The 24,896-nt window shown below is 41.6% G+C and overlaps 3 protein-coding genes across 3 annotated transcripts in view; 1 reads left to right on the top strand and 2 right to left on the bottom strand.

Annotated features, from left to right (window-relative positions):
- The window catches only part of MCF2L2 (MCF.2 cell line derived transforming sequence-like 2), a 159,747-nt gene extending 153,976 nt beyond the window's left edge, over positions 1–5,771 (bottom strand). Inside the window, exon 1 of the mRNA XM_083848405.1 lies at positions 5,301–5,771. Within this exon, the coding sequence (XP_083704531.1) occupies positions 5,301–5,403 (103 nt within the window). The 5' untranslated portion in view covers positions 5,404–5,771. The remainder of the gene's footprint in view (positions 1–5,300) is intronic.
- Positions 5,432–13,210, bottom strand: LOC310904147 (uncharacterized protein). Its single transcript, XM_083848461.1, has 6 exons — positions 12,616–13,210; positions 11,893–12,044; positions 10,763–10,892; positions 10,053–10,174; positions 6,222–6,359; positions 5,432–5,871 (listed from the first exon to the last, which is right to left on the bottom strand). The coding sequence occupies exons 1-2, from the start codon at positions 12,992–12,994 to the stop codon at positions 12,031–12,033; spliced, it is 393 nt and encodes a 130-aa protein (XP_083704587.1). The 5' UTR covers positions 12,995–13,210; the 3' UTR covers positions 5,432–5,871; positions 6,222–6,359; positions 10,053–10,174; positions 10,763–10,892; positions 11,893–12,030.
- Positions 13,079–24,780, top strand: RFC4 (replication factor C subunit 4). Its single transcript, XM_083848452.1, has 10 exons — positions 13,079–13,340; positions 13,729–13,807; positions 18,071–18,150; positions 19,324–19,443; positions 20,424–20,567; positions 20,768–20,888; positions 21,883–22,008; positions 22,878–22,958; positions 24,018–24,134; positions 24,556–24,780. The coding sequence occupies exons 1-10, from the start codon at positions 13,216–13,218 to the stop codon at positions 24,649–24,651; spliced, it is 1,089 nt and encodes a 362-aa protein (XP_083704578.1). The 5' UTR covers positions 13,079–13,215; the 3' UTR covers positions 24,652–24,780.
- The last annotated feature ends 116 nt before the right edge of the window (positions 24,781–24,896 follow it).

The raw sequence follows: 24,896 nt of genomic DNA, 5'->3' as shown, positions 1-24,896 counted from the left end.
TTGTTAAGGATGGTGGAGTCTGAATCACACTCCATAAAAAAAAAAAAAAAAGCATTCAACTAAAGTAACAGACAGTGTAGAAAAAGAAACACCTCTGAGCTGTTCTGTTCCAAAAGAGAGGGAGCCTATTAGAGAGTATAGACTACTGATTCTATTGGTTCTGGGAAGCTCTTTAATCACCTCTCTCCCTAAACATGAGGCAAAACTATCACACAAATATTTTGGCTTGAAATTAAGACAACCAAACCAGTGGTCTGTATCCCCAGCTTGTAACGATTTCTCGTGGTCTTTATTTCTCATCATGCCTTGAGAAACCAGGCTGGAAAGTGAGCTTTAAACAAGTACTTGCAGTATTCTACATTTTGGAGAGTACACTAGACAAATCTGCACATTTTTCACGAGTTTCTGTAGATGCGTGATCTCCACTTTTAGGCATAAACTCCGCAGCATTAACAAACCTCTTTTAAACAGTTCATTATTAAACAGTTCCCAGTTGAAACAGCTGCACAGAATAAGCCATATTGAGGCAAAACTAATAACCACAATCTGGGAACAAAAATGTAAACAAGTAGCTTTTTTAAGCAGCAAAACTAGCAAAAATAAATTATTACTTTTCCCTCTCCCTTTTCGCTGTCTCATGTAGATTCTGTGAGGTCTAATAGAATGAGTTGATTCGCCTTTTCCTCCATATTTGCATCTTTTTCTTATCTCCATTCAATATTTTCAGATTTTGTATGAACTTAGTATTTCATGACCAAATTTGGTCAAAATTTGCCAAGAGTTCAAAAGCTTGATTAGGATACAGAGAGAAAGATGCAGGTAATATAATAACAGAAGGTCAATTTTTAATAAATATAGGTTAATGGGGAAACGAAGTATGAACGATCACTCTTCATTAGCATGAGATCCCAAGGAAATTTATCAAACATATTTCTGCAGTTTGCTACTGTCCTGTTTCATTGGGAATGCAGTGATAGATGCATATTCTAAGCCTGTACCTTACTTTTGGGTAAAGAAACCTGGTGTGCTGCGGTCAGTGGAAGAGACCAGTCACCCCTGGGTGCTCACCAAAAAATTAAAAGTAGGAAAGAGCTGTGGGACCAGTGCTTCAAAAAGAGTTCCTGAAATGCATGAATGCTCTAAAACAAAGGGAAGAATTTTCTGTCATGGGCAGGGGAATTTCCATTGCCTTGATTTAATCCTTTGCATAAAGAAACAGAAGGCCTACTTCATATAGTGCCTTGGAAGGTAACTACTTAAGAAATCTCTTTTAAGTATCCTTGCTGTACACAGTCACAGATCAGAAACATTGCAATGGTCTACTCAGCTGTGACATATTAGATTATTTGTGGCTTTGCAGCATAAAACAGATTCTGTGACTTGTGATGCTTAGCCATCAGCCTTGGACAATCGCCAGCTCGGGTTATTCCATTCTGCTGACCTAAATTCCTCTCATACAGTCAACTGGATGCAGTGCTGTCCTTCACCTCCTGTCCCAAATTGTAGCACAATTCCTGCACATAGAGAGATATTTTACAGTGCTCCCCAGAGCTGGTGGTTAAGCCAAAAGTGGTAGGAATTGACCTACTGCGGTTAACAGACAGGAGTCCTAAGTGATTGTGTAAGTCCTGAGATTTCCACCCTAAACCCAGTTCTGCCACTGATTTCCCTTTTGATCTCTTGCAAATTGCTTAAATTCATTCGTCATTTCGTAAAATGGGAGACTGGGCAAATGAGTGTTTGTAAAACCAGATGAAAGCTGACATGAATGTGTGTTCTTTTTATTATGTCATTTATGCAATGTACTGCTTTCTGCAATTTCACACCAGTGCCTCCCCTACCAGGGATGCTGACAAACAGCTCATATGGATACAGTTGTCATTTGCAGATGAGGAGCTCTCACAACTGAATTGGAAGTTACAGGGAAGAAAATCCTGTCTCAAATGCAGTATTCTTTGCTGGTAACAGAGAGGAGCTCTGCTGTTTCCATTTCAGACAGCTGATGTCTATTCTGGCAGCTTCATATTATTATAAAATCATTTTAAGAATAAAAATCTGTGGAAAATGGGGCACTGGGTGGAGATGCTCGTGTGCATAACTGTGCCCAGAACATTGCCCACATGCAGCAAAGCTGGCATCAGACTTCTGGGAACCAACTGTCAAGCGTGGGTGGGTAGCGGGTGCACAAAAGCATATTCTGGTGGGCTTCACAAGCTGGATGAGCCATACAATTCCCATGTGCAAACACCCCTGCTGTCAGCACCAAGCACGTCACCCAGCAAAGCTTCTTCCCTCCCCATCACAGAAGAGCTGACACTTACCCACCTACCTGAATGACACATTTTTTTCAAAAGAGATGAGCATTTCCCCAACACCTCCTGCCAATCAAGTTTAATGGAAGTAGGTTAAACTAAAAAAAGAATTCTGACGCAGTTTTGATAACAAGATTGGGTGACATTTTGTGCTACATCTTGTGTAGCAAGCAGAAAGCCTGCTAGCATTCACAAATCACTCCTGTCCTAGACACCTGTGGTGGCTCCATTACCTCACCCACACCAGGGCAATCAGGAATAATCCCAGACAGGCTGAGGGAGCACAGGGCTATTTAAGAGATTTCTTTTGGCCCTCTATTGCTTGACACTGTGTAAAGATGTACTACAGGGGGCATGGTACTAAAAAGGTGCCAAGTTAAGATAGCTACTATGGACAGATAACTTAAAAGTAGGTAACTTGAACGATTTGATTTTAAACTGGGTTAAGCAGATAGATACCTGTCTGGAGTCTCTAGCAGGATAAGAGGCTCATTTAACAAGCACGTGGACTGTCTAACACAACATGAGTCAACTAATGAGGGATCAAAGCTTCTGCCCAGGACAGATAAGTTGAGCTCCAGGCAATTAACTTGTGACACTCTTATTGACACATTAAAAATAAACTGGTGTTTTATCTACTCCACACAGATGAAAAAAAAAATGATCCCACAAAGTTTGTATTTAAAATATAAATATATATCTAGTCTTTCTTTTTAATGGTCCCATAAAGGTCTTGTTTGTTTTCTAAATGTGAATAAGTTTCCTCCCTCCTGTTATCACGGGATCTGAGAGCTGTGCTCTCAATCAAGTGTTGGCTGCGTTATAGAGAGACTAAAAGCCATTAGTCCAAGTGGTCCAATAAGAGGGTGACAGACGCTGTAAAATTAGTAAACACTATAAAGTATGTTCATGGTGAGGGATCCCCTCAGTTTGCTAAGGATGAGAGTCCTTTCACTTATCTAAGCTTTAAAGATTCCCACTGAACTTTCAAGAGACTCCAGCTGCTGCCCGGGAATTACTGATTCAATAAGATACTGCCGATTCAGCTAAGGAGATTCATGTTACAAGGTGTGATTCATAAACACGGTGCATCATCAGGGGGTTTGGAAGATCAATTTTCAACCAATAACATTTTTTCATCATTACTTGCTTCCACTTTTGTACAACTGTTTTTTCTAGTTACATGATTTGTCAAGAAATGAGCACTGTCTGCAAAAAGGCAGTCAGATCCCACAAGCAGGGTCAGATTTCTAGGTCCTGAATGACTGGGAAAATGGTGAGATTGTTGTTCCCTGTTTGAAGGTAGGGAAATAGGCTCTTATCAGTGTGAAATGGGAAAACAAACAAAAAAAAAGACAAAAAAAAAATACACCAAGACCTGTGGTCTTCATTCCTCTCCCTAGGACTGACCTGGAGGTTGACCTCAAGGAAACCAGTGAGGCTCTCTAGTCTCAGCCACGTGATCCAGAAACCTCTCCATTTGCCAAGGAACAGCACACAGGTTAACTAACATCTTTCTAGTGGACAGAATGATTTTCTGCATTGCTAGATACTAACATAATGCTGTTACCTCTAACATATCCCTCCTGACATCAAGGAGGGTCCTCAATATGGATGATGGAGATCCGTATTGAGACTAACAGGAAAAACAGGAGACATACAAATCTCTTTGGCTCCAATTAAGTACTCTGCCTAAAAAAAAAAAATAAAAATGAAATGTGCTTCATACTGAAGTCTTCATAATAAAAATGTGAATTCTTATGACTTTGTGTCTATCTGAATTTGTACAATTGCAAAGCAACTCATGTTGGCATCACTGGGTCAAAAAGACTGAGGCTGTGTGCTTTCCTGACAGTCACGCTCTCTCTCCCACATCAAGCCCCTGCACAGGTTATCAGGTGATCATGGAGAAGAGATTGGAAAAATGGCACCTGGTCTTAAGCATTTTATTCAGTTTAAATCTGCTCTTGTGCTATTTCTTTAGACAAGCTACTGATTGCATTTGCTTTCTCAAACATATAGTTCAGCTGCTACAGCTAACATCAAGCCCAAGAAGAATTTTGATCTAAAATCTTAATTGTGTGTTCTCTGAAAGCTGCATTTTGGTCACACTCTATTTCATATATAGATTTTGGAAAGGCAAAGGCATTTCAGAAACCTGTACAACAGCTTTGGTATTCACAACACAATCTATTACAAACACTGACAGCTATAAAATTTGCTCCCATGCAATTCAATTAAAAATGTTCTCTTTACATGATGCAATACAGCCACAAGCTGCTTTAACTCAATTGCATGTAACAAGGAAGGGTTCCAAAAGCTTTTATCAGTGGACATTTTAATCTCCAGCATCTTCTGTCTTGCTAGCTTCAGGTTATTTGCTTCCCTGTAGTTTGGCCATCGCTGTTGGGTAGCCAGCATAGACTTGTAAGAATACCACTGCATAGTACAGGGCCCTACCTTTGTTCACTACCATTTGAAGGTTAGCAAACAGTATAACCAAGCCTAACAAGGGGAAGAGCTTTTGGGATCCTGTCCTAGCACCTTAACTGAAACAGCAATGGCAATAAAAAAGACCCTCTGAGAACAGTACATAGAAGGAGAATGGGTTGCAATTCCACTATCACAACTAACTGCAAAGCATACTAGCACGGCTTTAGCATCTTTCCACCACCCCCTTTTCCATACCACCTCCCTGCAAGAAGGACTGTGCTTGGGAATTGTACACAGGTCACCTCCCAGGTAGGACAGGCTGCTTTTATTGTTTCCACTTTTCAGAAAACTGCATGCTTGAAAAACAAATCAAACCATCAGTAAAAGTAATTGCCCCAAATCCCTGGGTTTTGCAGTCTGCTGATGGCTCCTGTTTCACTCACAGGTGTAATACTGTCACACAAAGGCTTCCTGCCTGTACATCAGCACCTCCTCGGGGAAAAGGGCCCCCAAATCTACACAAATGTAGTGAGAAGAAACATAAAGATGTCTTACCCACATGGGTGATAACTGTAGTCAGTCGCTGGGTGAGCTCCTGATGTGACATCTCTTCTTCTTTTAACCAAAAAAGCATTTCACACAGGGAACTGCACAGCATCCAAAAAAAGATGCGCCCGGAGTGGGAGGCTGCACACTCACTGCCTCGCTTGCACACAAAGCAAGGACCACTCCCACAGCACGGCCCTTCTAGCTCTCACATCTTCTGCCGGCTGCTCACCTCTTCCAATTTGCTGCCCTCCATGCATGGACCTAGAAAAGCTCCTTCCAAAAGGGGATTTAACCCCCCTTAACAATAGGAAGGGAACGGAGGTGGGAGAACTGAAAAAGGAAAAGGAAAGAGGCGAGCTGATTGCTTATGGCTTTTTTTCTGCCTTCTCCCGCGGATGAGGCAAAGGATAAAAAGACAAACCAGCAGGCAGATACCTTCCTCCAGGGAGACTTTTGGATGGTGATGCTGTGAGTCAGGGAAAAATCCTGGAGGTAGGAATGGCATCAGGAGGAGTGGAGCTGGCAGCAGAGCTGTAACAGCGGCAGCTGCTCTTCCGCGCTCTCCTCACCGGCGTGCCTGGCGGTTGAGAACCACTCACTCGCAGCAGCCTCCGGTGCTGCGCCCCAGCCCCTGGGGCCCAGATGCCCTGCAGGCTGTCCCCAAGTGAAACCTCCCAACGTCCCCCCAAACCCTTCTCCTACCCGCTCCGTCGCCTGACAAACGGGGTTGCCCACATGCGTAGGGTGGGGGGCTGAGGGGGAGCTGATCAGTGGGCCCTGCAGGGGCGGGGTGGCCAGGGGCTTTGTGCACTGCTGCACAGGCAGGGTCCCTGCGCCCTCGGTGTGACTGACCCCACAGGACCCTCTCCAGCTGCCCGTTTACAAGAAGGGTGAATGAATTAGCCCTGGGTGTCAGGCAGGTCTCACCTGTGCTCATGGCCGCTGCCCCAGGGTGCCAGGGAGACAGCTGAGCCTTGCGCTGATGTACTGCTGCTGTAGGACAAACGGCTGCTGAACTCCTGAGAAGCTTTGTCAGCTCTCCTGGCTCCAGTGCCCAGCTAAGATCTGAGAAGAAGAAAAGAGAGGCAGGCAAGAAAGTGAGAAAGGCCAGGACCCACCAGAGACTTGTATGTCTCCATTCCCTCTTTGCACCTCCTCCTTTGAAGTCTACCTGAAGCTCCACACAAGACGTTTCTGGAAACAGGAAAATTTATTACATGCTTAAAACAAACAGAACAGAGAAACATGCAGCTGCCTGCAATATCTGCTCTATTCCCACAGAATGGATCCAGCTCTAATTCCAGATTTCCCCACCCATCTATAGGATTTTGCTTGGGCCCACCTTTCCACACATGCCAAAGAACATGACATCATGTATGTACAAGGTTAGAACTGTACAATATCCCTGTGGGCACATCAGATCTTACAGCACAATCAGTGAGCCAGTCCTGGTGTTGCAAAAGCTTTTATCTAGCTCTATGATGAGAAAATTCCACAAGCAGTTGGCTGACCTACAAGGCAGTCTGAGTATCACTGCTGTTGTCCTTGTTCTTGGATGATTGACCAACCGTACTGAGAGGTTTCTTCCACGCTTCTATTGAGTTAGATAAGAGCAAGTCTGCTTGAAAACAAGTGAGGGGGGGGAAGATGACTTGAGATAGCCACCCACCAGCCAATGTTTTGGCATTACAGCAAGAGCATTTTGTTCTGAGATCATCCTTCTAGCAGAGCCCATCTAGGGAGTAAAGTTCAAATTCTAAAGATTTTGACTAACATTAAAATGATTTCCTCAACAAGGGAAGAGATGCCATCAAGAAAGAAAAGCATAAGCAAAGCAGACTGACAGCCAGCCATAATGTTTGGAGGAGTCTGAAAGATCTGGGATGCTTTATTTTTATTTTCCTCTCACAGGGTCACAGATTGGAGGTAGGAACACAGGACTAGAGAATTCACCACATGTCCAGACACTTGACATACTTTGTTGTTGTTATAGTTTTTCTTGTTTTTCTTTCTTTTTTTTTTTTTTCCTGCAGGCAAAGACGCTGTATAATCCCATTCATAAATGAATTAAACTCCATTGAGAAGTGGTGTAGATGTAGATGGTGGTGGAGAGTGGTTTGCTCTCACTACTCCTACAGCAAGGCTGTTCAAGAACATCAAGGATAGCTAGGAACCTTTGTATTATTTCTAGCTAAAATTATTCTCAGCTATTTTAAGACCATATGCTCGTACACCAACATTGTTATTCAGTATCAGTAACTACAGACACAAGTACACTTGCTATTTTAAGATCCTTTTTCTCTTATTATTTCTTCTAGCTATGTTAGCCTGCTTTCCAGTTGTCTGCCATGCCTTCAATAACTTTTAAACCTGTTGATCGATTGCAATGTAATTCTGGAGACAAAAACACGTTCTTGTAGGTTCACTGAAAATTAGCAAGGCATACAAAGCCCAAAAGGGGGAAGGATGTAATGAGGGCTGTCTAATTCTGTTTTGTGGCTATCTTAGGGACTCGCTAGTACATACCAGCCAGTCATCACACTGCAGTCTACAGCCAGCCACAGCAAGGGCTGCTCCTTGCCCAGCTTACGCTGTGGGGTGGGTTACCTGTGCTTCAATCTGAGATGAGGGTGCTGTCATATGACATGAGTTATAATAAACAAAAGGGGGAGATTGAGGTTATTTTGGTGGGAAGGCTTGAGCTACGTGACACAGCCATGGGGTAGTACACTCCACTAGTTTCATCAGTCATGGAATGATTTCTTTACACTACTAAGATCAGTGGGACTGCATTAAAGAAGCCTAGAATATAGGGATCTCCTGGAGATGAGAGAAATGGAAGCCCTGTACCTGTCACTCAAGGAATGATTCAAAGATGCTGAAGCAACTTACTCCATCACTGTGATGGTAACCATTTGTGGTGCTCGGCGTATTTGTGACATTGAGCCGGCACTTTGACTACTACAAATACAAACTTTCCCTCGGTAGGGTAAAAGTCCTTGCTAATATACATGGGGTAGAGGTACAGAGGATTATGATTTACATTTCAGGCATGAGTCTTACAAGAAAGCAGGGCTGGGGGCTGTACAGATACCACAGTTCCACAATTAAAATGATGGCCGACAGGCAACAGCTTGATTTCTCCATAGAGTGAAAGCCTGACAAATCAACAGCCATTTATTAGATCCTGAATGAAACAGCTGAGGCCAAAAGCATTGTAAGCATCTTTAATAAACAGTAAATTGCACACTGCAAACAAAAACTGTTTACAAGATCCCGTGGCCTCTCCAGATGGAAAGGGAAATTCTCACTGCAAAAATCATGGATTAATCTTTCCTTCTTCATCCTATAAAACTATACATCCCTTTCTCTTATCTCTAAAAACCAACTGAGATAGAAAAGCCATTAAAAAATGAGATCCAGCCATGCAACTATTTTCTTCACTTGTATTATTTCCACTTTCCAAGTCCTAAAAAACCCTTATAGGTTCCCCCCTCTCTTAGTTTTTCCGGCAAATTCCCTCCAGAACCACATCACTAACTTCTGGTGTTCAGAGTGCCTCTGAGGACTCCCTCATACCAGAAAAATGGCAAGCTGATGGAATAACAGTAAAGTTTAGCATACCTTTCCCAACTTTTACTTTTGCAAGCAAGCAATACCTTTGCATTATGACTTTTCCTCCCTTAACTTTTATCTATAGACTCTCTGATATCAAAGATTAGGGCTCTGTTACTGACTGGGAAGAACTGGAACACTGTTGGCACAATCAGGTAAGGTAATTATACTGTCACCACTTCTGACTGGTTATGGCAGCACTTCAGATGTGCAGTACAATTCCATTAGAAGAAGAAATGGGTAAATAAGTCCCATACTTCTTTGATGCATACCTACAAAGGCACAAAATCGTGCTGTTTCCTTTCTGTAATATAAATCCTTCAGTAAAGGACAATATCACTCAAGTTTTCTTACTTTTGTTCTTTTTGGAACACTTCAGCCAACAGTGCTCCTGCTTAGCTTTATAGAGGGTCACATTCCTAGTGTTTCACTGTCTGTTCTTGGCTTTTCACTGTCTTCTCAGTCAGCTCCTATGACAAATCTGTGAGTTCTCGGCCAAAACTTGCATGTTCACTTGTTCTCCCACACACAGCTCCCCCAGTAGTGCCTGGGTCCCTGCCTTCACACTTAGCCTCTTGGAGAGGCTTCTGCAAAGCCTGACCTGCTTTGTATCAGATGCTATGTTTCAGCTACTTCACTAGAAAAGGAGCATAGTTGCTTCTAACATCTGTTCTGAAGAGGCTGCTGAAGATGCTAGTTTTAGCAAAGCTCTCTGCTTGTCTCCTTTTCTTCCCTTCTCATCAGAAATCTTTTTCTCAATTGCAGCACTCTGTTATTCACGGACTCTGAGAGCTTCAGTTTGCATTTGCCTGATTATATTTAATACTCTATTTCTTCATGAATCTCTCTACTTATCTTTGAATCTATTTATATTGTTGACAGCCATGAAGTTTAGTAGCAAGATTCCAATTTAAATATGTGTTGTGTGAAAAAAATACTTTTGATTTTAGGTCTAAAGCCCGATACTTCAATTTCAAGCCTCCGGTTCCTGCACCTTGAGTAGGAATGAATAATTCCCTATTCACAGTCTCCATCTTAGCCATGACTTTCTGTATAGTGATCATATCCCTCAGTCACTCTTTCCTGAGTGGAGCCAAATGTTGTCCTAGTTACTGTGTCTTCATAAAAAAAGCCAATTTGTACCTTTTATCATTCTTGCCATCCTGCTTTGAACCTTCTCTTCTTTATGCAGCTTGCACAATGAAAATTGCCAATTTCAGTCTGCTCTGCACTGCTTACGTAATTTTGACAGATGTCTTCTAATGCTGAAAGTTATTAGATAAATGTTTGCTGTTAAAGAAAATCAGTATATAGCTATTTCCATTGCATTCATTTCTTTAAATAATTTCTAGCATCTTTAGTCTTTCAAAACAAAGCCTGAGTTTTGGAAAAAGCTGTTGGATAGTGATCTTGAATTTTTAGGATCAGATTAATTCCTAAATTCTCTTATTAGGTAGTTTATTTTAAGGAAGCCACTTGTCCACTTTCGGTGTCATAAGATAAAAACCCAGTGTCATAAGATAAAGAGCTTTAGTGTTAACTGGCTTCAGTTCTAGACTGATGGATGCATGGACAGGCTTCCAGGGCACCAGGTAGAGTAATTTATAAAGACAGAAGTCCTCCGCCTCATCAATTATTCTGCCCTGCTTCCCTCCCTAGCCCCTTACATAGTTTTTCAGCCAATGAGCTCTTGAACCTCCATTCTACGGTTGTATACCTGCAAATGTCAGAGTAGGAAAGAATGGGATCAGGCTTCCCATTTAGGTCCGTCCACGTTGCCAGAAAACTTCCTTGCCACCCCAATGCACATTCTTCACCTCCCTACCCACCCCACAACACGTTCCTACTCCTACCTCCTGTTTGCCGCAGTAGCAGTGCAATGTATCAGATCATTTCACTGAGCTCACGGATCTACTTGAACCAGTGGTGAAATTAGACCTGAGGTATTTGGCAGATACCACTGCTCAAATGTGGCTGGAGGACCTGGCCGGGATGAGAATGAAGAAAGTTGCTCACAATCAGTATCGCTATTGAGACATCTGCCACTGGGCAGATATAATAAATAAACTATATTACAGTTTCTAAATACCAATACATCCTGGGTCTTATGCCTTTATGAATTAAAATAGTCTTAGATAGTTTTTAATACATTTTATAAATAGCATTATAAATGATATGTGTCAACGCTGCTTCAAATTGACTCCCCCCTACTGCTCATCCCTCCTTCTTGAAGTCTGATAAAAAAGTTGTCAAATCCCCCAAACATGTTTCTGTCACACTTCAAGAGGAAAAACAAACAAACAAACAAACAAAAATAAATATTTTTAAAGCTTTTTAATAGCTGTCTGGCTTTTTATAGATACACAATTATGTTAAAGTGCTTTAAAGAACAAATTCACCATGCATCAGGTGATTAGCATTTTAAAGCTAAACTAGTCTTTAGACAGTTTAGCTAGACTGTAGACAGTTTCAGTGGGCCACATTTGAGGGGCACAGATGAGTCTCACAAGTAAAACTCTATACCATGGGAAAGCCTGGAGACAAGCAAATGAGAGGACATCATAACCATTTGAGATTGATCTGTTGCACCTTTAGACCATAGATGAATGCAGAATTGAGAATGCGTAATTTTCAGTCCTTGTATCTATACAACGGAGGGAGAGAAAACCAGCAAGAGAAAGTGATAGAGTAGCTTGGGATCACTTATTTCCTTCTGGATTTTTTTGCTTTTGTTAACATAATGAAATAAAAAGTTCTGTTATTAAGTTATGTTAATATAGCAGACAAGAACTTCCTTCACAGAACTGAACCTGAGGCTCAGACACAGTTGATAACATCCTCAAGTGCTAAAGACATTTGAAGTGTCCCCATTAAGGAGAGGACAGAATAACCACAAAATGGAATGAAACCTCAAAAACATAACAATACTTTACACAGTTTCAGAAAGAAAAGTGATCAGTTCTAGCTGCTGATACATCCTTACCATTTCCAAGTCACCAGTATTTGGAAGTATCAAATATAATCAGAGACGGAAAAAACAGCATTGCATTTTCGTCGGGATCAGGCCAACTTCAGGAGTTGTGTGTATGGGCATCTCTTGCTGCCAAGGCATTTTCATGTTTCAATAATAGAATTCTAGATGAAAGGAAACAGCTTATTTAAATTGCCCAAACAAGGATTACGGGCTTGTCTTGCCAGCAGAATGATGTATTTCCAGCTTCGATTCTTTCCTGCATCCCCTTTTCCAAAGCCTGTTCATCTGTTGCCATAGAGACCATTTCCAGCCCACTCTGCCCCTGCACAGGTTCTGTTCTGGACGGTGCCTGCTGTGGCTGCCCAGGCCACTCTGGCCGTGCCTCGTGCTCAGGAGCAGCCAAGGGGAATCAGTAAAGCAGCACACCTGCAAGCACCCAGCATGCAGCTGCAGGGAACATAACTGATTTAATTTTTACACATAGAACGGGTACGTAGTGGGAGGACAAGATGAACATGTGGGCGTGCATCGTGACTGCCAAATCTGCTGGGATGCTTCTGAGTCCTTTAGAGGGAACACATCAATCACATCCATCATTTTTTAATCCTTTTTTTTTTAAAAAAAAATTATTTTTCCCTGTAATGCAGATTATTCGTAATAATGGGAAATCAAAAAGGATCCCCTTTGGCCTAACTGGTAACTTTTACACATACAACCCCTGCATTTGTACACCTGGGGGAGCTGCTCTCATGGCAACAGGAGACGGGGAAGGCTTGAGCAGTGCAGGCCGTACAGCCACGGAGGGCGGCTGGCACAGGGCGGGCTGAGGCACAGCCCTGGGCTCGCTTCCAGAGACCTCCCTCAGGCCGCCCCTCAGCCCCCCGGAGCCAGGCACCAGCTCTCGCATCCCGACAGAAGAGGCCCTCCTCCGCCAACTTTCGGCGCGGCGCCGATTGCTTTTGCTTTGTTCCTTTATTTCTGTTGAGGGAGCTGCAATCGGAAGGACCGCCCAGAAGGCGCCGGCCGCCCGCCCCTCCCCGGGGGCCGCCTTGAAAGGAGGTGCCAAGATGGCGCCCGGAGCTGCCAAGATGGCGCCCGGACCTTCCCTCATCGGAGCACGCGCGGCGCTGCCGGCGGGCGGCGCCTGGCTGCGAGACGTGACGTCAGGGCCCGCCTGCGGCGCGGGCTCTGTGATTGGCCGTGGGCGGGAGGAACGGGCGGCTTGGCGGGAAGCGGCCGAGAGGGGCTTGCGGGACGGCGGTGACGTCACGCGCTCGGCTGAGCCGCGGCGGGGCCGAGCGGGGCCGAAGAGAGCCGAGCGGAGCCGGAGCCATGCAGGCCTTCCTGAAGGGCCCCTCCGCCATCAGCACCAAGCCCCCGGCCGCCAGGGAGAGGGGCGCGGCGGGGAGCGGCGGCGAGGGCAAGAAGCCCCGGCCCGTGCCCTGGGTGGAGAAATAGTAAGGGGCGGGGGGGGAACCCGGTGTGACGGCCCTCTGACAGCCGGGCTGAGGCGCCTCAAGGGCTCTCTCTCCTCAGGAGAAGGCTTTTGGGCTCGCAAAGTGACGAAATGTTGCTCCAAAATACTTTTGGGCTTCTAAAAATAACCTCGGGCCGCTGTTTCCATTAGGAAGCCGTTTGTCTCTTCCTGAGAAACCTCAGGGAGGCAGGGCAGAGGCACCGGGTGGGTTTCCTGTCAGGGATTTTGGCCCCAGCTGCAGCGTTTGCTGTAATTCTTTGGTGCCAGTGTCATCGGAAAGGGAAATGGTTGTTTTGTGTGCTTTTTTCCTCCATTCCATTTTTTCTTTCCATTACATAACGAATTGCATTTCGTGTCTTTGTATTCAGTCGCCCCAAGAACGTGGATGAAGTCGCCTTCCAGGATGAAGTCGTCGCTGTGCTGAAAAAGTCTTTGGAAGGCGCCGATGTGAGTGTGGTGATAACGGCTGCCACAGCATAGAAACGAGCCAGTGCTGAGGAAAACTGCCTGCCTTTCTCTAGCGTGGCAATGATAATGTTTCCAGACTAGCTAAGTGACTTCCTGGTATTGTGTTGGGAGCAGTGTCATATTTCAGATGTTCCCAGTCTCCAAGTCTCACTGTAAAGTTGTCAGCTGTATGATGCACTTTGGAATTTTTCTGCAATAGCTTAATTGGAAAACATCCTGTAAATAATTTTGAGTCTGAAGGCGCCTTTATTTTCTAGACACTGTTATTCAGCCAGTACTTCAGACATTCCTGATGAAGAGTAGAGGGGAAAACTTTCTTTTATTGAAAAGGGATTGACTTTTCCTAAACGGTAATTTAGGAATGACTGGCAGGACTGACAGGAATTCTAGTGACATACCAGTGCTTCTATGAAACTGCTTAAAATGCTTTTTTCAAGTCTGGAGAATTCCTTCCTTTTATATGTGCTGAGACTTCTTTAGCTTCCATGTTTCACCTAGGAAGGTCATTATTGTGCTCCAAAAGATGTTCCTGTTTACATAGACAGCTAAAGCCAGCTGAAGTGGTTGGTAAGGATGTTCCAAAAATGACATTTGTGATAGGTATATCTGGTCACTGAGAGCTATAAAGAACAATTTGGAGTTTTCAGAGTTCTATGGAGGAAGCCTTTAACTTGTATTGTATTCTGATGCACAATATGCATTTGTAGTCTCTGGTATTCAAAACTTTTATCTTGAGACGATTTGCTCTGCAATTCTGGTTTGACTAGCTTGAGACTATTTGATCCAAAAATGTTCGTTTAATCAGAACGTGCAAAGGCTTAAGTACTTTGTGTTTGAGTGTAGGGAGCTAAAGTGAGCTGCTATGACAAAACTGGGGAAGGCTTGTATGATTTGTTTAGTTCATGCCTCCAGATTTAATTTACTTCAGGAATGTTGTTGTAATGTGACCTTGTCACATCATATTGTATTGTTAGAAATACTGGTTTCAGCAGCAACACTTCTGTGTTTTAATATTTGTAATTCTGGTAATTAGTAAGGAACTATTAACAGCTAAGGAGAACTGAGGTGCTCCCACCTATGCTGTCTGGACATATCAGTCTTGTACCATCAGTTAGGTGATGGGTTGTCAGGTTCTATTTTGAGCAGCAGCTATTTAAAACCCTGCAGCTTCTGGGTCAGCCGTGTTTCTCAGATGATGAGCCTTGTGCAGTTGTGCTGACTTTTGCCTCCTGAGTTGAAAAAGACAAATTGTAACTTGTCTGTAAGGTGGTTACAGGCTTTGTATTTTACTATAGCTACCCAAACTCTGCAAGTTATTTAAGAACAAAATCATGCAAGTAGTTCAAAATATTTGATGCTTTTAAAATGTAGATATTTTTGTTAGTTCTTGAAAGAACTCATTCTGTCAAAGGCAAAAGTGTAGTTTAAGGAATGGAGTGCCTGGCACTTGTTTGAGGAGTTCTCACTGACTTTGGAGATCTGTTGAGATCAAAGAAACAGCTGTGACAAAGTACATGATGCAAACTTACAGCATTATTTAAACCTTACTGTTGGAACTGGAGAGGCAGTTCTATGCTAAGTTACTTCTAAGTATTTGTGAGCCTTGGTTTGGGAGCTTATAAATAGGGCAAGTCTTCTAAAAATCACGATGTATCTCTCTTATAAATGGGAAAGACCAGAGTCCGGGTGATTTTGAAATGGAGAAATTGATTTCTGCCTGCCAGGACTGTTGATTTAACGTTGCTTTTTGCAAAGAAACTGACATGTTATAGTATTCTTTAGTTTTCAGTTACTTGATTATATCTTACTGAGAAGAGAGTTAGGGGTAGGGTTATGATTCCGATTTATATCCTCACTTCTAATGAAACTTCTAGAAAATGACTTGGAGTTTACGCTATATGTAGTAACTGCCATAAATAGGGTGATGCCTGCAGGTATCCTGCTTACCCATTTTTTCAGGCTTGCTGGGGGTAACAGGTCAGGTTACAGTCTGTTAAAAATACTGCCTCAGAGTTACATGAAAGATTAGGTTGTGCTTGTTGAAAAAGCAGTGTAAATACCGGTGATAACTTCAGCGAGAAGTGAGCATAAAAGGGGTTGAAACAGGAAACAGTAGAAAAGTATGGATTTAATGAAATTAGGAAGCATAGATTCTTATTAAAGCTTCTTACCTGCTAACGCATGTTTTGTGATTTAGCACAGAGGCGCGAAATTAGGAGTGTTGCAAACACACAGCTCCACAAAACGTCTACTCTTACAGTATGCTAACCTAACATAGTTGATGAATTATCAGCTGTCATTCAGTAAGCACTTCTTCACAGAAATCCCTAAAAAGACACAGGGAGGCAATAATGTTGTGGTGTCTAATTAAACTTGGAAAAAACCTTGTGTTAATATTGGATACTGTTTACATATTAACCAGGGAACTGAGTAACAAATGATCAGCAGATAGAGAGGGCAAAACTTGAAATGGTTTTACTTACTATAAAATATTGAAATTCTACTACTCATACTTTTCCAGTGCCTACACAGTTGTATCTGTTCTGTGTCTTATCTTAGTTGCTAAAATGGAATACTGTTGCCAAAAAGGTCTGTCTTTTTTATTTTCTGACTGTGGATCATGTACTCCTGTAGTTCTTGCTGCTCTTTAGATACCTTTGGTTTTGCTGTTCTGATTCTGTCTGTATGGCTTGCTATATTCAGCATAAAATTCTTTAATCTAATTTTAGTTGACTCTTTAAAAGTAGAACGTTTATTAAGGGCTGAAAATAAATCAGACAGAGAGGCTTGTCTTTTTACTGTTGTTTGGAGGGGACTTGTGGATTCTTGTTCTAAGAATGTAGAACTGGAACATCTACTGTCAAAGGCAGCTGTTCTAAAATGCAACTGGCTAAGTGATAAGAGGGACTACTTGGAACACTAGTATAGAAAGTTATCACTCTTATGCTTCTTGTTTTCATCCAAATTTTAGTTGTGGCTAATTTGCAGAAATTTGGTTTTATGCCAACTTAGTTCTGTGTCCCTGTTGTTGCACTGGCATATTCCCTCTCAGCTCTTGTTTTGCTGAGCTAACTTTTTTTTTTTTTAAAGTACTTTCTTATAAATAAGCCCTCCATTCCTGTAATCACCTTTTCCAATTTAGATTTATCATCCTTGACTGAGGATGACCTGAACTGTGTGTGGCTTTCTAGGTGGAGTCTTGCTAGCCCCTTGTTAGTATTAATAATTGTGCATTTGTGTTGAAAGTGAACATCTTAGGACCGCTGTGTTACAGTGGTCAGGAACACAGGAACAGTTCCCTGACTGACAGACAAAACTAAGTCAGCTTTTATTGTACTTCCAGCTGATGAATTCCAGACATCTAGCAGATACTTATATTCAATTATCTCTCAAATTGTGAGCTTTTATGCTTTGTGCTTTTAACTGTTATCCTATAATTCTTACTGCAGTCTTTGCTGTGCTTCTTCATCTACCTGTGTTGGTATGTTTTGATAATGCATTCCTGTTTTTCGTGCTAAGGTTATTAATGAAAATATTTGAAAGACCAGTTAACGTAATCTCTTTGAGAAATGCCACTGGTTTCCTCCTTTGAAAAATTCTTGGGTGGATATAGAAAACTCTTTGCTGGTGCTATGCATTCCTGTCAGGTTTTGCAAGCATCTCTATGATTACTCTTAGGATATGTCTGTGTTGCGATCGCTGCAATATTGCGCTGACATTCACAAGCTACCTTGTACTTACTGCAGTGGAGTTAAGGCAGCAGAGAATTCTCTGAATGGCATTCAAAGGCAGAGCTGAGAAGGTATGAGGTAGTTAACCTATGACAAATTTTATTGCAGCTGCACTGCTGGTAGTATGCTGACTGTCTGAAGGGCATCACTGGATAAATTTGCATGTCACTGCAGTCATATCTATAACAGTAAGCTCTGTAGGCTTTAGTAATATTGGACTTGACCTGGAGGCAATATATCAAAATAAAATATGACTTGAAAGTGTCTATTTTGATAGAAGGTGTGATGGTGCCACCAAATAACAGCTTGTTCGTGCAGTCTTATAAACAGCAACTGTTTATCCTCCTTTAGAGCACCATGTGCAGTGACCTAGAATTTGATATTGTTTTGCAGGAGGAGTATATAGTTTCTATCAGGTGCTCAGATTTTCAGTAGGTTTTCCTGTTTTGTGTTGTGTTTTTTTTTGTGTTTGTTTGTTCGTTTGTTTTTTAATGCTGCCTTGCTGTTCCAGCTTCCCAATCTGTTGTTCTATGGCCCACCTGGAACTGGAAAGACTTCCACTATTTTAGCAGCTGCTAGAGAACTCTATGGGTAAGATGGAATTGAATTGCTTTGATATAAGCAACTATCATGTGTCTTCTAGTCGTGTGCCTCTGGTTGTTGCCTGTTTTATGTAGCTTCTGGAAACTTTCTCATACTTTTAAATTTTTGTTCAGGAGTTGCTTCATGTTCTAGTTCAGCTCTAAAATGAGATATCTTTCTTGTTTGTCCCTCATAAATCACTGATTGCTGTTACCAACAACACTTCTTTGAGGCTAGCAGCCATGTAACCCTGTGTCTCTTTAACTATGTGTTCCTAGCAGAAAAGAGCATGAAAAGAAATGGCTTGCACGTGCCTTACTGAACTTTGTAAAGGATTTCCAATTTTGATACTATATTCAGTAAGCTGTTGGCTAAACACAGATCTTGAGGCACTTCACAAAATGTCTGTCATAATCTTTCTGTTACGCACCATTGAGTAATATCAGACTAAAATTTAGTATGCGTTATAGTTCTTATGAACTCTGCGTACATTCACCAACTGAATTCTAACATCTGCGTGGTTTTGAGTAGTGCTTTCAGAGTAGGCAATAAGCAAAAAATGGATGAGAAGGTGGTTTGATGGTGTGATCTTATCTAATATTGGCTCTGGTACCTTTTCCCTTCCGTGTCTTTAATATTTGTCTCATGTTGTTTTTTGGAGAGGATAACTTCTAGACAACTCCATGTTGTGTGTCCATCTGAATTCTAAGAATTTAAATTCCCCTGTATTTAATTTTTATTTTTAAATCAGAGGTGCTGCTAAATACTACCTGTATTATATTTTTTAGATATTTACTTTCTGGTAGTATTGCAGTGGCAGACCACTGCCAGTTACCATATCTGGGGATTTAACTGTTTTCTCTACATTGCTAACAGCATGTAAGTAGAAGGACACATTATGTAGTGCTCTGAGCTTACAAACCCAGCTTCCTACTTTTTCCTTGTAACAAGTATAATTTTATGCTTTGTTGTTTTCTTCAGTGTGGGAGTCAATTGTAGAAATAGCTAGTGGAAATTCATACCTAACATATAATTATCTCAGCTGTATTTTAACAAAGTATGTTTTTCAGTAATGCTAGCAAAAATAATACCTGCAGTTCAGAAAGGCCCTCTGGTCTATACACTTTGTAACATACCATTACAAGCATTAACAGCTAATATGTTGTAATAATGATTTTGCAGTCCTGAATTATTCCGACAAAGAGTCCTTGAGTTAAATGCCTCCGATGAGCGTGGAATACAAGTGATCCGGGAAAAAGTGAAGGCTTTTGCTCAGCTAACAGCATCTGGAAGTCGTTCAGAGTAAGTGCTGAATCCAGGCTGAATCTGTTGGATGGACTGACTTGCTTAGGACAAAGTATGTGATTATAAAATTAACCTAAATAATAAAGATTCTAATACAAAAGATGGGTCAGCACTGGTCTGAAGTTTGTAACAAATGCAATACTTTGGCTAGGCTTTGAGTTCATGTCGTTTCATATTGAGAGTTTGAATAACTTTTACTAGTGCTGTTAATGTTATACAAGCAAACAAGGGGAGAAAAAAAGTAAGACTGAGCCTTCTGGACTTACAGATATTTGTTGTCTTTGCAAAGGTTGCCTGACTACCACAGGAAACTTTATTTGGGTAAATTGTGGAAGTTACTTCTCTTCTACCTCTAGTTCCGTGGAATCATCGAATGGTTTGGGTTGGAAGGGACCTTAAAGATCACGTAGTTCCAGTCCCCTGCCATGGGCAGGGACACCTACCACTAGACCAGGTTGCAGCTGAGGTTGCTCAATTTGCATCTCATGCAAGGTGCTAGCTTATAAGATGCTGAAAAGAGTCTGGTATTAGGTGAGAAGCCCTGTAAAAGGGAAGTTGTGTGTATGTGGTAAAAAATGGATTGAGGAAAGTATCAAGAAGAAACTGCATGCCAGGACTACATGGCAAGAGATGGTCTTGTGTCCTGAAATTAGGCTGTTGTAATGTTCTTTGAAGTTCAGGTAACCAGGAAGCCTGAAAAAAAAGAAGTGCTGTGTTAGTTATTAGAAGAAACTTAAAGCATGAGTACATATTTTAGGGGAATTCTGCAGTGTTCAAGTACCAGTCTTTCTATGGGAACTCAGTTTGCCTCCCCTGCCCTTTACAAATCCTTGTCTTATAACTAAAAATAATCAAAAAGAATTGAATGTTTGATTTTGTTCTATTTGTTGTGTATAAATATTGAGTAAAATGTGACTCACCATTTGCAGTGATATTTTTAACTTGATCTAAAGAACACATGTCTCCTTGTCTTTCAGTGGTAAAGCTTGTCCTCCTTTTAAGATTGTAATCCTGGATGAAGCAGACTCTATGACTTCAGCAGCCCAGGCAGCCTTAAGACGCACAATGGAAAAAGAATCTAAAACAACACGTTTCTGCCTTATTTGTAACTACATCAGCAGGTATGTGAGGAACCTGTTACTTTTTTGGACTTGTTGCTCTTCCTGTTCACAATACTTCTTTTTATTTTGTTTAGGTTTCAACTTTTGGGTTTTAGTGTTGAAGTCTTAAGGTTATGTTACCCTTGCGTATTACGATAGCATCATCTGTATGAATGTGGCTGTGTAATCATTTGGCAAGCACTTATTTTTCTTTCTTTCAGAATAATTGAACCTTTAACGTCTCGATGCTCCAAATTCCGCTTCAAACCTTTGTCAGACAAAATCCAGCAGCAGCGGCTATTGGATGTTTCTGAGAAGGAAAATGTGAAAATCAGTAGTGAGGTACCTTAGTGCTTGCCAAGTAATTTTATTGCTTAATCCGGTACATAATTGCATTGCAGTGAAAGGGACTAAGTCAGCATACTTCTCCAGACTTTTCAATTGCACTATGTACAGTATATAAAATCATTTGCGTATTATTCTCCTTAACACAGGTGAGGATGAAATTGTAAAAGTCTTCCTAAAATCAGAGAAATATCCACCAGAGCAAATTAGAGAATAACTGTAGGGCTTTTTGTTCTGTACTGAGTGTACTTGCATTAAGTCAGTATTTCATTCTGAAATTGCCAGCACATATTTTGCAGCACTTGCAACTTTATATAATTCATAATGTATACAGTGCTTATTCTCCCTGGATTACATTTCCAGCTGCCCAAGATTTGTTTATCATGATGGGGTTTTAAGGCTGGTAGACGTGTTATGACAAAATAGGTATGCTATTAGATAATTCTTATTCCTTTGTGTTGCTCAAGTGGAAAAGAAAGTTCAGAACTTGTACTTTAGCATGTAAAAAGAGGCTGAGATAGAACTAGGTGTAAGTTACTCCACTGAATATATCTTTGCCCCCATCTGAATCCATTGCCTCACTTGTCAGAGTAACTCAAAAGCTATGTGGGTAATACAAGTTACCACAGTTACAATACAAATACAAGTGCGGGTAAAATGGTGTGGATCATAGCACAGTTGTGCACTGCTGTCCCAAGTCTCATTTCAGCTGTGAGACCAAGTAACTTGAGAACTGTTTGGTGACATATTTGTAATGTGAAATCCTAGTCCTGAGAGCTGTGGTTTGCATTAGAGCTGTGGTTTGCATTAGACCTGTGGTAGCATTTACATTAGCAGAGAGGTTGCATTGTAACTTGTGCATTGTGCCTAGCTCTGACCATCTGCTTCAGGCATTACCTGATGTTCTCAAATCAGTTTGCTGAGGAAGTTGTACTTCCACTGTTCATTAAGATCCAGTACACACATTGCATTTTCTCACGTTCTCTTTTAGGCAGTCTCTTACCTTGTTAAAGTGTCAGAAGGGGACTTAAGAAAAGCCATCACTTTTCTTCAAAGTGCCACTCGCTTAATGGGAGGGAAGGAGATCACAGAGAACATAGTCACGGAAATTGCTGGGGTAAGTGATGTTATACAGCTTCTCCTGTAATAAGTCTGAAAAGTGTGTGTGTGCTAAGTATAGTTGCTACCTTTATCTACCTTTGGTCAAGGTTTGACTTAAAATAAATGATTTTATGCTTGTTGGCATTGCTAGTAAGGTACTAATACACAGTCTCCCAGGTTTTTAAAGACTGATGGAGCTGAGGAACTGAAAAAGTAAATGGGCGTTAGGGAAGGACACTCTTTCCTTGAAGGTGCTACCGTCACAGCCAATTGTAAGGGTTGAGGGGTTTTCACTTGAATGGAGTGGAAATGGAGGCAATTGCTACTGTCCACGTTTCATAAAGAAGCTTTGAAATCAAGCTGTCCAGACAGTCAACCGACAGGAATGATGATGAGACGGTGAGAATGTCAGCAGTGCTTCCCTGCTCTGAGCTAAATAATGGCATCTGTCAACTTTTTTCTCTTCTGATTTATTGACTGATCTTGTTGCATTGGCTGCTTTTTTTTTTTTAAATTATGTCCCTGGTGCATCACTGAAGAGAAAATTAATTTGCTGTTTTGCTTAGGCACAACATGGTGCAGAAAGCATTGCCTATTTAAATTAAGTCCTCCGATTAGTGTCCCAAATAAGTGATAGTGAATTTTGATTTGTGAACGTGACTTTGACAATTCACTGTCATTATATAGCTCTTATTTCTATCAACAATGTAAGACAAATGTTAAAGCCTAGCTCTTAGTTTTATTTAAAAAAAAATCTGGTCTGTCTTAGATACTTGCTTAAGAGTGGTTGGTTCCCTGTGTAGAGGAATGAAATGCGGATTGACTTCAGTTGTGACTGACTTATAAGTGTACAAAGTTGAAAGTAAGCAATGTAATTTGTTACAGGTCATCCCTAAAGAAACAATGGATGGACTGCTGTCTGCCTGCCAGAGTGGTTCATTTGAGAGACTGGAAACAGTGGCAAAGGTACAGTCCCCTTAGTGCCTCAGCCTGAGAGTTTTTCTAGGTCACTGCCCTGTGGATTGTATGTTACTGCGTTGCAGCTGAGGAACATGTGGCCTCAGGTCAGTTGGGACACCCATTTCGAGAAGCTTGTCTTTCACCAGTTAGTATGCTGCTGATCTTTCCCTTCTGAGGAAGAGTTATGAAAGCTACAAATAAGATTTGCTACCAATGTGACTTTCTCCTGAGCTAAACTGAGGTCACGTGGAGCTGTTAGGCTGAAATAAGCTGAGAATTACTAATGAGACACTTAGCACAGAACATTAAAATTGCATCTTCTGTGGGCAGGACCGGTCTCTGGACTAGTCACCTTTTTAGTTACAGAGACTGTGTTAGATGAGAAGTGTCTGAATAAAGCTGTAATAAGGCGTGGGTGTATCTTGTGCACTAGATTGCGCTTTTTTATTTTCATAAATTTCTGTCTACTTAAATGGCTTCATGGAATACTCTTCCCAATATTTACTGTTACTGGGCACTACTGATTTAAGAAAAAAAAACCAGCTATCTTTAATTGCCACAGTTTTTATTTTATTTAAAAAGTTTGGCCTTGCAGTGCTCTGTATGTCTGTAACTAGTCACTACCAGATGAAGAAGATAAATCAAAGTTGGCTGCACTTTAAAATGTGAAGGCTGTGAAGCTGTGCCACGTGATTCTGTGGATGCTAAGCTTTCCTAATTTTAGAGTGAGATTGGGCAGGTTCATCGGAGGTGGCTAGCTGCTTAAAATGTCTCTAGCTAACAAAATCCCTGAGATGTAAATTGTCAGAAGCTGGGAGAATATTGAGGCGAACGTGCTGCCGTGTGTCTGCCATGTTCTCCTGGTCTTTCCTAGGTGGTTGCTTTGGGTCACCGTTGGGCAGGGTGCTGGACTCTGTGGAAACTACTGACTTGTACTTTAATGCTTAGAGTCCCATAATAGGTTCCAGGACAGTCTTTGGCTCAGGCAGAGTTTTTCAGATTGTTTTTCCTCTTTGTGGTGTTTTTGCTGCTGAATTACGTCCCTTTTCGTATACCCTGCCACAGAATCTCATAAATGAAGGGTATGCTGTTGGTCAGCTTGTAAACCAGCTTCATGATATTGTTGTGGAGAGCGACGATTTCAGCGACAAGCAGAAATCTATCATAGTTGAGAAGCTTGCAGTAAGTCTGTAGCTTGAGTTCTCTAATGATTTTACTTTTCCAGTCTCCATTGGTTAATTTTTCTTCTTTCTCTCTCTGTCATTTACTCTGATTTTTCATTCTGAGTATTTCCTGTTGTAAATTTCTGAATTTTTGTTGAGAAACTTCCTGAGAAGGAAGCGAAGTCCAGTCAAACTAAATGAATTATTAGCCATGTTATTCTAATGATGCTCAAGCAGGTTTGTGGGTGTGCTTTTTTTGATGCAAAGGGGGAGGGAAAATTAAGATGGGTGTGTGATGTGACTGCTGGAGAGGCTGGTGCTGATTAAGTAAACAGCTGGCAGACTGAATTGTGATGTGGTGAGCTGTCTCACCACAAGGGTGAGACAGCTGGCTCCAGCACCAGCATTTTTAAAGGGTTTTAACTTCTCTCCATTTGCAGGAGGTGGACAAATGCCTGGCAGACGGTGCTGATGAATACTTGCAGTTGATGAGTCTCTGTGCCCTTGTGATGCAGCAGCTAACACAGAACACCTAACTCCTCCAGCATGGGCTGGCAGCAGCTTGGAGCTATTTCAGGGGTGGCTGTGCTTCCACTAGCAGGGACTCATGTACTCTTTTTGTATAGTTTTTGCAATAAAATTACTGCTCAGCAGGTGAAAATGCCTATACTGGTGTACTTTGTTTTCATACAAGTTCATAAATGAGACAGGTTTTTAGTCACTTTCTAGTGAAAGAGTAATTCAGCAGTAGGCATGCTAAAGTACAGTGGTGCTTGGTCAA

This window comes from Anser anser, assembly GCF_964211835.1.
Source record: "Anser anser genome assembly, chromosome: 9".
NCBI lineage: Eukaryota > Metazoa > Chordata > Aves > Anseriformes > Anatidae > Anser > Anser anser.
Note: the sequence above shows the minus strand (reverse complement) of the source record. Positions and strands in the feature narration are given on the sequence as shown.